Source organism: Eriocheir sinensis, chromosome 41, assembly GCF_024679095.1.
Source record: "Eriocheir sinensis breed Jianghai 21 chromosome 41, ASM2467909v1, whole genome shotgun sequence".
Lineage (NCBI taxonomy): Eukaryota > Metazoa > Arthropoda > Malacostraca > Decapoda > Varunidae > Eriocheir > Eriocheir sinensis.
In genome coordinates this window covers 15,186,789-15,199,002 of record NC_066549.1, presented here as the reverse complement: position 1 = coordinate 15,199,002, position 12,214 = coordinate 15,186,789, and the positions used below count along the sequence as shown (strand labels likewise).

The 12,214-nt window shown below is 45.2% G+C and overlaps 1 protein-coding gene across 1 annotated transcript; it reads left to right on the top strand.

Moving 5' to 3' along the window:
• The first annotated feature begins 1,055 nt into the window (after positions 1-1,055).
• Positions 1,056-11,419, top strand: LOC127009712 (myosin regulatory light chain 2-like). The gene is made up of 5 exons (XM_050883055.1): positions 1,056-1,222; positions 7,261-7,557; positions 9,244-9,437; positions 9,953-10,112; positions 10,375-11,419. The coding sequence occupies exons 1-5, from the start codon at positions 1,220-1,222 to the stop codon at positions 10,378-10,380; spliced, it is 660 nt and encodes a 219-aa protein (XP_050739012.1). The 5' UTR covers positions 1,056-1,219; the 3' UTR covers positions 10,381-11,419.
• The last annotated feature ends 795 nt before the right edge of the window (positions 11,420-12,214 follow it).

The following is a 12,214-nucleotide window of genomic DNA, read 5'->3' as shown; positions in this document are numbered from 1 at the left end:
ATTAACCATTTCCTTTTTTTTTCCCCGCAAATTTTCCAAACATCAACTTAACATTTTTTTCCTTGCCTTCAGATTTTCAAAACGACGACTTCATTTTCTTCTTCTTTTCCAATTCAAATCTTCCGAAACTTTCTTCTTTGAATTTAAACCTTTAAATAAATCATTCTTCTGCGACCCTCAGATTATACACACCTTATATCACCTTCCTCCCCCTCCTCTTCCTCTTCCTCCTCCTCCTCCTCTTCTTCCTCCTCTTCCTCCTCTTCCTCCTCCTTCTTCATCTTGATGGGAAAAGTAAATTAATAATAGCGGACCATACATTGTCTACGAGGAGGAGGAGGAGGAAGAGGAGGAGGAGGAGGAGGAGGAGGAGGAGGAGGCTGATGATGACGATGAGCGCCCATGTGTGTGTATGTGTGTGGGAGATGAACACACACACACACACACACACAGTAGGGGTGGTGGGGGGTCAGGGGAGAGAGAGAGAGTGATGGGTGGGTGGGTGGAGACAGATTAAAAAGGGGGAGGAGGAGGAGGAGGAGGAGGAGGAGGAGGAGGATAGAGAACCGTGGAATGAGTACAGAAGAGGAATGATAATAATAATAATAATAATAATAATAATAATAATAATAATAATAATAATAATAATAATAATAATAATAATAATAATAATAATAATAATAATAATAATAATAGTAACAACAACAACAATACGAAGAAGAGGAAGAAGAAGAAGAAAAAGAAGAAGAAGAAGAGGAGGAGGAGGCGTGCATGGATATGTGGAGGAAGCAGAGAGGAAAAAGGGAGAGAGAAGGGAGAGAAAAAAGGGAGGGAGAGTAGACGGTATGTTTAGAGAAGGAGGAGGAGGAGGAGGAGGAGGAGGAGGGAGGGAGGGAGAGAGAACGTAGGGAAGGAGGAGGAGGAGGAGGGAAGGGAGAGTCAGGCAAGGTAAGGGCAGGGCAGGAACGAAGAGGAGGAAGAGGGAGGAGGAGGAGGAGGAGGAAGAGGAGGAGGAAGAGGAGGAGGAGGAAAATGCGAGAGAGGGAGGGGCGAGAGAGGGTATATATTGAGGGTCATGGAGAGAGCCACGCCTCCGCTGCCCCTAGAGAGAGTGAGAGAGAGAGTGAGAGAGAGAGTGAGAGAGAGGGTGCCTGTATGAGTTAACTCGTGCGTGCAAAGGCTAGCTCAAGAAACACACAAACACACACACTAAGGAAACATGGTGAGTATATTTTCTGTTTTCCTTACCATTAGCAGCTTATATTAGGATACGTAAGGATTTAAGGAGACTGCAAGAGGCTATATGGTGCGCAAAAGGAAGTATTTGGAAACAGGTTATTCGCCTAAGTCCCTTGCCGATCATACATTCATCTATAGTCTTCCTTAATGTAAAGCTTCGTGACTCAGTTCTTGGATTTAAGGAGACTGCAAGAGGCTATATGGTGCACACAACGAAGTACTTGGTGATGGGTTGTTCGCCTAAGTCCCTTGCCGACCATACATTCATCTAGTCTTCGTTTATGTAAAGCTTCGTGAATCAGTTCTTGGATTTAAGGAGACTACGAGAGGCCATATGGTCCACACAACGAAGTACTTGCAGACAGGTTATTCGCCTAAGTCCCTTGCCGACCATACATTCATCTATAGTCTCAGTTTGTTCCACTCATCCACCACTGTCTTCGTGAATCGGTTCTTGGATTTAAGGAGACTACGAGAGGCCATATGGTCCACACAACGAAGTACTTGCAGATGAGTTATTCGCCTAAGTCCCTTGCCGACCATACATTCATCTAGTCTTCGTTTATGTAAAGGTTTCAGTCGTGTTCACCCCAACTCCACACCTCCTCAGTTTGTTCCACTCATCCACCACTCTGTTCGTGAATCAGTTCTTGACTTCTTCTTTTCCGAACTTGAATTTATGGAACTTATACCCGTAAGTGCGTGTGTTCGTCTGTTTTTAATATAAGCACTTCATTTAGATCGCCTTTCTTTTTTCCTTTCTTTCTTTCTTTCCAAGGTAAATATTTTCATACTATCGATTTTATATATATTTTTTTCTTTTCCTCAAAATCTCATAACATCGACTTTTTATTTTCTTTACCTTTCTTCTTTTCTTTATACCCGTTACTGCGTGTTTTCAAGTATGTTTTTAATACAAACGCTTCATTTAGATCGCCGTTCTTAATCCTCGTAATCCATGTAAAAACCTCTAGTAAATCCTCGCGCAGTAAACGTATTTCCTGGGAGCGTAAGTTAAGTTTCGACGTTATTGCATATTTTCAAATCAGTTTTTAATACAAGCACTTCATTTAGATCGCCGTTCTTAATCCTCGTAATCCATGTAAACACCTCTAATAAATCCTCAAACAGTATACGTCTTTCCAGGGAGTGTAAGTTAAGTTTCTACGTTACTGCATATTTTCAAATCAGTTTTTAATACAAACGCTTCATTTAGATCGCCGTTCTTAATCCTCGTAATCCATTTAAACACATCTAGTAAATCCTCGCGCAGTAAACGTATTTCCTGGGAGCGTAAGTTAAGTTTCTACGTTACTGCATATTTTCAAATCAGTTTTTAATACGAGCACTTCATTTAGATTGCCGTTCTTAATCCTCGTAATCCATGTAAACACCTCTAATAAATCCTCACACAGTATACGTCTTTTCAGGGAGTGTAAGTTAAGTTTCGACGTTACTGCATATTTTCAAATCAGTTTTTAATACGAGCACTTCATTTAGATCGCCTTTCTTAATCCTCGTAATCCATTTAAACACATCTAGTAAATCCTCGCGCAGTAAACGTATTTCCTGGGAGCGTGAGTTAAGTTTCAACGTTACTGCATATTTTCAAATCAGTTTTTAATACAAGCACTTCATTTAGATCGCCTTTCTTAATCCTCGTAATCCATTTAAACACATCTACTAAATCCTCGCGTACGTCTTTCCTGGGAGTGTAAGTTAAGTTTCGACGTTACTGCATATTTTCAAATCAGTTTTTAATACAAGCACTTCATTTAGATCGCCTTTCTTAATCCTCGTAATCCATGTAAACACATCTAATAAATCCTCGCGCAGTATACGTCTTTCCAGGGAGTGTAAGTTAAGTTTCTCTAGTCTTTCTCTGTCCGGTAAGTCTCCAAGTCCCTGGATCACTTTAATCATTTGGATCATTTTAGACTTATGAACTTATACTTGCAGCTTGTGCGAGGTAGCGCTGCAGATACGATTTTCCTTTTGTTTGATATATTTTACTCTTGCACTGCCTCCTCTAACGGTAAATGAGAGAGGTAGAGTAAATTGCATTAGTTTTAACTCATGCACGCAAGCACACGCACCCACCCGCCCACTCACCCACTCATACACACACATTCATATTACGATCTTAACGCAATCCTGTTAAAATTCAATCAGGTAAGAGCATGCATATACTTAGAGCGCTTATGATAAACTAAATTACCCACGAAAGCGATGCAGAATAACCAAAATTCTAAAATATACGTGAACTTTGATTACACACGAAAGATAATCAACTGGGGAGGCGGTGGCTGAGTGGTTAGCGTGAGGGCACGGTGTACATGGGACCCGTGTTTTAAGCCCCGCCCGCCGCTACAAGCTGACAATTTTCAATCACCGCCGAGTGGCCTAAGACTACCCACATGCTGCCCTGATAACCGCCTATCAACCCGGCCTCTAGCGAAACTCTCTCAAGAGGGTCAAGTGGTGGTCCGGGGGGCAGCATGAGCCAAGTAAGATGGCACCATTATAAAACACTTGCCTACGCCATTAACCGGCTGGGACCGAGCACCAGGCCTCACCAAGAAAGCCTACCGACGCTATAGGATTAACGTAAAAACAAAAACAAAAAAAATAATGGGAATATTAAGTTACCGAACAATTTTTTCTGCAAATATCGCTAATTTCTCTTTTTTTTTGTGTGTGTGAATTCGTAGTAGCGGTGGTGATGATGGTGGTGATGATGATGGGAGCGGTAGTGACGGTGTGGTGTGTGCTTCCTATGTGGTGATGGTGTTGATGGTGGTGGAGGTGATAGGCTAATAGTAATGACTGAATTTTAATATCTGTGTGGTGGTGGTGATGGTGGTGATGGGGATAGAATATAACGCTTGTGGTGATGAAAGAATACTGTATTGGAAGTGGTGTTGATCATGTTTTTATATTTTGCGTTTCTCCTATGGCTGGGGTAGGCCTTCCTGGTGGGTCCTGGTGGTCGGTCCCAATCCGTTATAGCGCAGGCAAGTGTTTATAGAGGCGCGGTCTTGCTTTGCTCATGCCGCCCCCCGGAGCTCATCTTTGATCCACTTTTAGGGAGAATCTTGAGTCCGGGTTAATAGGCGGTCATCAGGGCAGTATGGGAGTGGTCTTAGGCCAGTCGGCGGTGACTGAAAAATTGCCAGCTTGTTTGTCGCGGCGGGCGGGATGCGAACCTGCGTCTTCCTGGATGGTGTAATGTATGTGTTCAATGTGTGGTGATGCTGTTAGTGATGACGGTGGTGGTGATAGTGGGTGTGATACATACAGACACACTCACACAGGCCATTGAATATAATATCATAAATTATACCAAAACGTACAGATCAAACAAAGGAATGGTATGTGAAACCTTACAAGACGGATCCGTAGACTTTAACACACATACATTACTGCCTTACGTTTTTAAATACTCTCTCTAACAAATAGATATCGACCAAACAAAGCAATGGTATATGAAACACTACAAGACAGATCCGTAGACTTTAATACGCATACATTACTGCCTTACGTTTTTAAAAAGTCTCTCTTTAAAATAATATATATTGACCAAACAAAGCTACGGTATATGAAACTCTACATGACGGATCCGTAGACTTCAACACCTCTACCTCACGACCTCGCCTTTTTACATAGAGAGTGATAGAAATCTTACAATATGTTTTCTATGAGACCAAAGACGAGAAAATAAATGTTAAGACTCAAAAGATTCTTGGTTCATCTATATACAGGAGAGGGAGAAAGGAAAAAAGGATGATTGAGAGACAGAGAAGGAGATAAATAGAAGGGGAAGGGAGGGAAAAGAAAAAAAATGAGATGTAGGAGGAAGAGGAGAAGGAGACGGAGATGAAAAGATGGACTGGGGGAGAGAAAAAGAGGGAGAAATAGTAGGAGGAAGAGGAGGAGCAGAGGGAGATAAGAAAATGGGTGACTGGAGGAAGGAGGGAGAGATAGGAAGATAAGAAATGAAGGAAGGGAGGGACTTGAAGGTAAAAAGAGAGAGAAGGAGAGATTGGAAGGGAAAGAAAGGAGAGAAGGAGAGAGAAAGAGAGATATATTAGGAAAAAAAGAGGAATAGGAGGAAAGGAGAGAGGGAGAGATGAAAGGTAGGGAAGGGAGGAAGGGAGAGAAACGGAAGGAAAGAAAGGAAGGGAGGAAGGGAAAAATAGGAAGATAAAGAAAGGAAGGAGAAGGAGATATGAAGAAGAGAGGAAAGGGACGAAGGGAGAGAAAGAGGAGGAGAAAAAGATAGAGAGATAAAGAAAGGAAGGGAGAAATAGGAAAGTAGGAAAAGGAGGAAGGGAGAGAAAGGGAGGTAAGGAAGGTAATAAAGGAGATAAATAAGAGAGAGAGAGGAAGAAGGAGGGAGGAAAGGAGGAAGAGAGAGAAATGAAGGGAGGAAAGGGAGGAAGGAAGATAAATGAAGATAAGGGAGGAATCACAAGCAACTAAACTCCCTTCCTCAGCCCGTATATTAAAACCATTTCCGGCAGACTTGGAGGTAACCTGGAGACACCTTCCCTCCAATCTTTCCTCCACCTCTCCTCCCTCCTCTCTTCCTCTCTCCTTCCTCTACCTTCTCTCTCTCTCTCTCTCTCTCTCTCTCTCTCTCTCTCTCTCTCTCTCTCTCTCTCTCTCTCTCTCTCTCTCTCTCTCTCTCTCTCTCTCTCTCTCTCTCAATAATATTCTGGTACTCTTTTTTCCTCCTCTACATCATCTCACTCCTCCTCCTCCTCCTCCTCCTCCTCCTCCTCCTCCTCCTCCTCTTCCTCTTCCATGCACTCCATAACTCATCTCTCTCACGTCTTTTCTAAATGATATTCTTAGGCCAATTTCTCCTCCATATTCCTCCTCCTCCTCTCTTCTCTCTTCTCTCTTCTCTCTCTCTCTCTCTCTCTCTCTCTCTCTCTCTCTCTCTCTCTCTCTCTCTCTCTCTCTCTCTTCCTACCTTTACCTGAAAAGAATATTGACAGGTGTGTGTGTGTGTGTGTGTGTGTGTGTGTGTGTGTGTGTGTGTGTGTGTGTGTGTGTGTGTGTGTGTGTGTGTGTGTGTGTGTGTGTGTGTGTGTGGGTGTGGGTGGGTGGGTGGGTGGGGGGAGGGGGTGGAGGGAGTGAGGGAGAAAGATTGGAGGAATGTTTGGAGGAAAGGTAGAAGCTGGTAATGAGGTGGAGGAGAGGAAAAAAGCGAGGGTGAAGACAGGAGGGAAGAGGAGGAAACGGAGAGAAGTATGAAGAGGTGGAAGGTTAAGGAAGGGAGAGAGAGGAGGATTGACGGAGGGGAAGAGAGAAAGAGAGGGAAAGGGATATAGAGAAAGAGGGAAGGAGGAGAAGCATGGCAACATAGAAACATGGAAATACAGGCAACAGAAAGCATACTGGCCCATTGCGAGGTTGCCCGCTGTAGTGATTTACTCTTGGGTATTCAGTTCACTCCTGACGCAACGAAATGACGCTCGATTCGATTTTTAAAGGATTTGATGGTATTCGCATTTGCTACTTCTGAGGGGAGCTTGTTCCAGTGGCGGATGACTCGGTTAGAGAGGAAACTCCTGCCGGTGTCTCTTAGCTCTGAGGTAAGGTTAAAATTAGCAGGCAGGTGAAGACAGGAATGTGACGAGGAGGGAGAGAAGGGGGAAAAAAGTTGAAGGTAAATAGAGTGAACGGCTTACAAATATACGAACATACATGCACTGACTTGCACAAACATACACACACACACACACACACACACACACACACACACACACACACACACACAAAACCACTACTACTACTACTACTACTACTACTACTACTACTGTTATTACTATTGCTACTACTACTACTACTACTGCTACAACTACTACTATTACTACTACTACAACTACTAGAACTACTACTACTACTACTACTACTACTACTACTACTACTACTACTACTACTAGCACTACTCCTCCTCTTCCTCCTCCTCCTCCTCCTCCTCACCAACCCCTCTCTCTCTCTTCCTCCCAGACGGACGAGAAGAAGGTCAAGAAGAAGAAGAAGAAGGAGGAGGAACCAGCCGCCCCAGCAGCTGCCCCGGAACCCAAGGCCGCCCCGCCCCAGCCCGACCCCTCGCCCCCTGCCCCGGCCTCGACCCCCGTGTCCTCCAAGCCCTCCTCGCGCAAGACGTCCTCCCGCCGCGCCAAGAAGACCGGGTCCAATGTGTTCGATATGTTCACGCAGTTCCAGGTGGCCGAGTTCAAGGAAGGCTTTCAGATGATGGACAAGGACAAGGATGGGGTGCTGGGAAGGGGTGATCTGCGCCAGGTTAGTGTGCTGGGGCCTGGGCTGTTTGGTTTATGTGTGTGTGTGTGTGTGTGTGTGTGTGTGTGTGTGTGTGTGTGTGTGTGTGTGTGTGTGTGTGTGTGTGTGTGTGTGTGGGTGTGTGTGGGTGGGGGGGTGGGTGTGTGTGTGTGTGTGTGTGTGTGTGTGTGTGTGTGTGTGTGTGTGTGTGTGTGTGTGTGTGTGGGTTGGTGTGTGTGTGTGTGTGTGTGTGTGGGTGGGTGGGTGGGTGGGGGGTAAGTATGTGTGTGTGTGGGGGTGGGGTGAATGGGGGGGTGGGGTGGGTTGTGTGTGTGTGTGTGTGTGTGTGTGTGTGTGTGTGTGTGTGTTTTATTGATATTTTTTATGATTATTTTTATGTTGATTTGGTTTTTATTGATTTTTTTGGATATTTGACTTTTTAAATAATTTTTTTCGGTTTTTCTTTTACAATTTTTTTTCGGTTAACGTGACATTTTCTTTCCTTAAATTAGCAGGCTTTAGTTGTCTTTATTCTCTCTCTCTCTCTCTCTCTCTCTCTCTCTCTCTCTCTCTCTCTCTCTCTCTCTCTCTCTCTCTCTCTCTCTCTCTCTCTCTCTCTCTCTCTCTCTCTCTCTCTCTCTCTCTCTCTCTCTCTCTCTCTCTCTCTCTCTATTTATACAGTCATTACTCGTCTCCCTTCTGCGTCAGGGCGTTTATGATTCATCTGATTTTTCGCGTCAAAACACATATTTCCTACGTTTATATATATAGCTGGATCTCTCTCTCTCTCTCTCTCTCTCTCTCTCTCTCTCTCTCTCTCTCTCTCTCTCTCTCTCTCTCTCTCTCTCTCTCTCTCTCTCTCTCTCTCTCTCTCTCTCTCTCTCTCTCTCGTTTATAAAGCCTGTGTTCTCTCTTACACTAAAATATTAAAGTCTCCCATATCAAACTCTTTCTTTCCCTCCGTTTTCCTTTTCAAGCTAAAATATGTCTGTTAGAATTCGTAAGTTAAGGACACCGCGTCATCGATTCTAAGTATTTCCTGTCTCAAACTCAAAGCAACACTCCTTTCTTTCTCTTTTTCTTTCCTTTTTCTTTTTTTCCTCTTTTCCTTCCTTCCTCCTCCTTTTTCCTTCTCCGCTTCTCTTATTTCTTCTACGTCTTTAAATACTTCTTGTCTCAAACTCAAAACAACACTCCTTTCTTTTTATTTCCTCTTTTCCTTTCCTTTCTTTCTTCTTTCTCTTTTTCCTCATTTCCTTCCTTCTTCCTCTTTTTCCTTATCCCCTTTCCTCTTTCCCTTCTACTGCACTTTTTTTTTTACGCCTATCATCCTTTTTTTCCCTCCTCAACTCCTCCTCCGTTCACAAATTCCTTCCTTCCTTCCTTCCATCCTTTCTTCATTTTTTTCCTACCTCTTCTAATTCCCTCAAATAATTCCTTCCTTCTTTCTTTCCTTCCTCGAACAATGAATCAAATTTTTACTCTCCTCTTTTTATTTCTACATCGGTAATTTTTTTTCCACCTCCGACGTCCTCCGCTAATTCCACGTCCTTTATTTCCAGTTCCTTTTTCATGGCTTAATATTTTTTTCAGCGTCGTTCTGTTCAAATCTCATCGGAGTAGAATCCATTATCCCTTGAGCCGCTGCGATGAGCCTTCTTAAACCCACTCAGTCCCCCTCTAAAAGCCCCTCCATCTCCATCCCACCAGGTGTTCGACCAGGTGGGGCGGATTGCGACGGACCGCGACCTGGACGAGATGCTTCACGAGGCTCCGGGGCCCATCAACTTCACCATGCTGCTGCAGATGTTCGCCGAGCACAACAGCGGCACGTCGGACGAGGACCACGTGGTTGCTGCCGCCTTCAACGCCTTTAGCGAGGACGGCTGGATCGACGGCGACATGTAAGCGAGCCTTTTCCTCTCCCTTCCCTCCTTTTCCGGTAACACAATCCTATTTTTCTCTCCCCTACCAATCGCTCAGGCTTCTTATAACATCCCCTTCCTCTCTCCCTCCCTTTTTCTCTCCCCTAACTAACATTATCCTATTTTTCTCTCCCCTACCAATCGCTCAGGCTTCTTATAACATTCCCTTCCTCTCTCCCTCCCTTTTTCTCTCCCCTAACTAACATTATCCTCTTTTTCTCTCCGTTTCTCCCCTTTCCTCCTCACCTAACACCCTCTCTCTCTCCTCTTCTCACTAACAAAACACTCGTCTCTTTTCTTTCCTCCGCTCAGATCAGAATCGCCTTTATCTTTTTCTCTCATCTTTCCTCCTTTTCTCTCCTCCCTTTTCTCCTCTTCTAACTAACATCCTCTTTCCTCTTCCCTTCCTTCCCCTCAAGTCAATAAACAGCATCATCTTTCCTCTCCCTTTTCCTTCTCAACTAATCCTCTCTTTCTCCTCTTTCCCCATGCAGGTTCCGCCACGCGCTCATGACTTGGGGCGAGAAGTATTCCGCGCAGGAGGCCGACGATGCCTTTGACCAGTTCATGGTGGACGACCGGGGCTTCGTCGACACCGCGGCGGTCATCCAGCTGCTCACGGGCAAGAGTGACCTGGAGGGGGAGACGGCCCAGGTGAGGAGAGGGAGAGAGAGAGAGAGAGAGAGAGAGAGAGAGAGAGTGTGTGTGTGTGTGTGTGTGCGTGCGTGTGTGTGTGTTTGTATTAGCGGACGGTTCTACTAATAAAACAAATAATAATAATGAAAATAATGAAATAAAAAAAATAGGAAATGTTAAGTGCTTATGACATATGATACTAATGCATTCTCTCTCTCTCTCTCTCTCTCTCTCTCTCTCTCTCTCTCTCTCTCTCTCTCTCTCTCTCTCTCTCTCTCAGACTTAGGTTTGGACGCCTTTCCTCTTCTCTCCAGCGAGGTCAAGTCTTCTCCGTCTCTCCGTACCTCCATACCTCCATTTTGACTTCCCTCCATCCCTCCACTCCTCCATTCTCTCCTCCCCTCCCCGTCCCTCCCTTCCCTCCAACCTCCCCTTCTCTCTCCTCCACTTGCCATACATATCCTTTCCTTCCTTCTCCTCTTCTTCCTCCTCCTCCTCCTCCTCCTCCTCTTCCTCCTCCTCTTCCCTTCCTCTCTATAAATCTTTCTTCTCTTTTATTTCTTATCTTCTTTTCCTTCTCTCCTCCTCCTCTTCTTCCTCCCTTTTCCCTTTTGCTACCTCTTCCCTCCTCCTCCTCCTCTTCCTCCTCCTCCTCCTCCTCCTCCACCTCTCCCTCCCTCCCTCCCTCCCTCCCTCCTTCCCCCCTACCCCTCCCACCACACCACAGCCCTTACGAGGCAGCTTCACACGGGACACACACACACACACACACACACACACACACACACACACACACACACACACGGGTTTCCTTAAATACCTACACGAGACTTTTATCTATTTCTGTCTACGTACACACACACACACACACACACACACACACACACACACACGTCAACACCTCATAAATTTTAAAGACATACCTTTCTTATGCCTCTTCAGGGGCCGCGTTTAGGTCATTATCCTCAGTCTGGGGCCCCGTGTTATTATCCTCCTTCAAGGGCCCTATTATTATGCTATCCTCACTCAGGGGCCTCGGGTCATTAAGCTTCCTCAGGGGCCATTAGTGATGCAAGCCTTCGAGGGGCATCACAAGTTAAGCTTCTTCAGGGGCCCAAAAGTGTTAATTATGCTTCTTCAGGGGCGCCCGATGTGTTAATTATCCTTCTTCAGGGGTCCCAAATGTGTTGATTATCCTTCTTCAGGGGCGCCAAAGTGCATAAGTATCCTCCTTCAGGGGCCCAGTGTAAACAAACAGAGCCAAGTCCTCGTGAACCTGTCGAGTAAAACAAGAGAAGAAAAAAAAAATGATTACCCCCAACCAACACGTGTTTTATTATTACTACCTTTATGTTTTGTGTAAGGAAGGGCCATTTTCAGCCTCGTCCAAGCGCTGCTACTGAGAGAAACAAGGTAAGAGAAAGGACTACACAGATAGGAAGATACATAGATAGATAGATGGACAGATAAATAGACAGAATGTACTATCAATGCGTTACCCGAAAACATTATTTTTTACAAGCAAAGTTGCGTCTTACTGAGACAAAGGAATGGAAGGCAAATGGAGGGAGAAGGGAGGCGGTGGCTGAGTGGTCAGTGTGCGGGTGCGGCGGCCTGGAGGACCCAGGTTCGAGTCCCGCCCGCTGCTACAAACTGACAGTGTTCGGTCACCGCCGAGGCCTAAGGCTACCCACATGCTGTCCTGATGACCATTTATCAACCCGGACTACAGATTCTCTCTAAAAGATAATCAAATATGAGCTCCGGGGCGCAGCATGAGCCAGCAAGATGGCGTCATTATAAAAGAAACACTTGTCTGCGCCATACCGGGCCAGGGCCGACCACCAGCCCCCACCAGCCTACCGGTGCCACAGGCCGAACGTTAAAATTAAGAGAGGAAAAGAGGAACAGAAGAAGGGAATGAAGGGAAGGAAAGAGGAGGAGAAGGCGGAAGGGAGAGAAGGGTAGATGATAAGGAATAGAAGGGAAGGGTTTGAGTAAAATCCAAGGAAAACGAGAGAATACTTTAGTTCACTCCTCCTCCTCCTCCTCTTCCTCCTCCTCCTCCTCCTCTTCCTCCTCCCCTTCGCTGCATAAATAAGGAATCGAATCGTGCAAGA

Excerpts from the sequence above, each read along its gene's own strand:
- LOC127009712 (XM_050883055.1), top strand. Across the intron at positions 7,558-9,243 it reads GAAGGGGTGATCTGCGCCAG|GTGTTCGACCAGGTGGGGCG; the intron begins GTTAGTGTGCTG and ends CCATCCCACCAG. Across the intron at positions 9,438-9,952 it reads GGCTGGATCGACGGCGACAT|GTTCCGCCACGCGCTCATGA; the intron begins GTAAGCGAGCCT and ends TTCCCCATGCAG.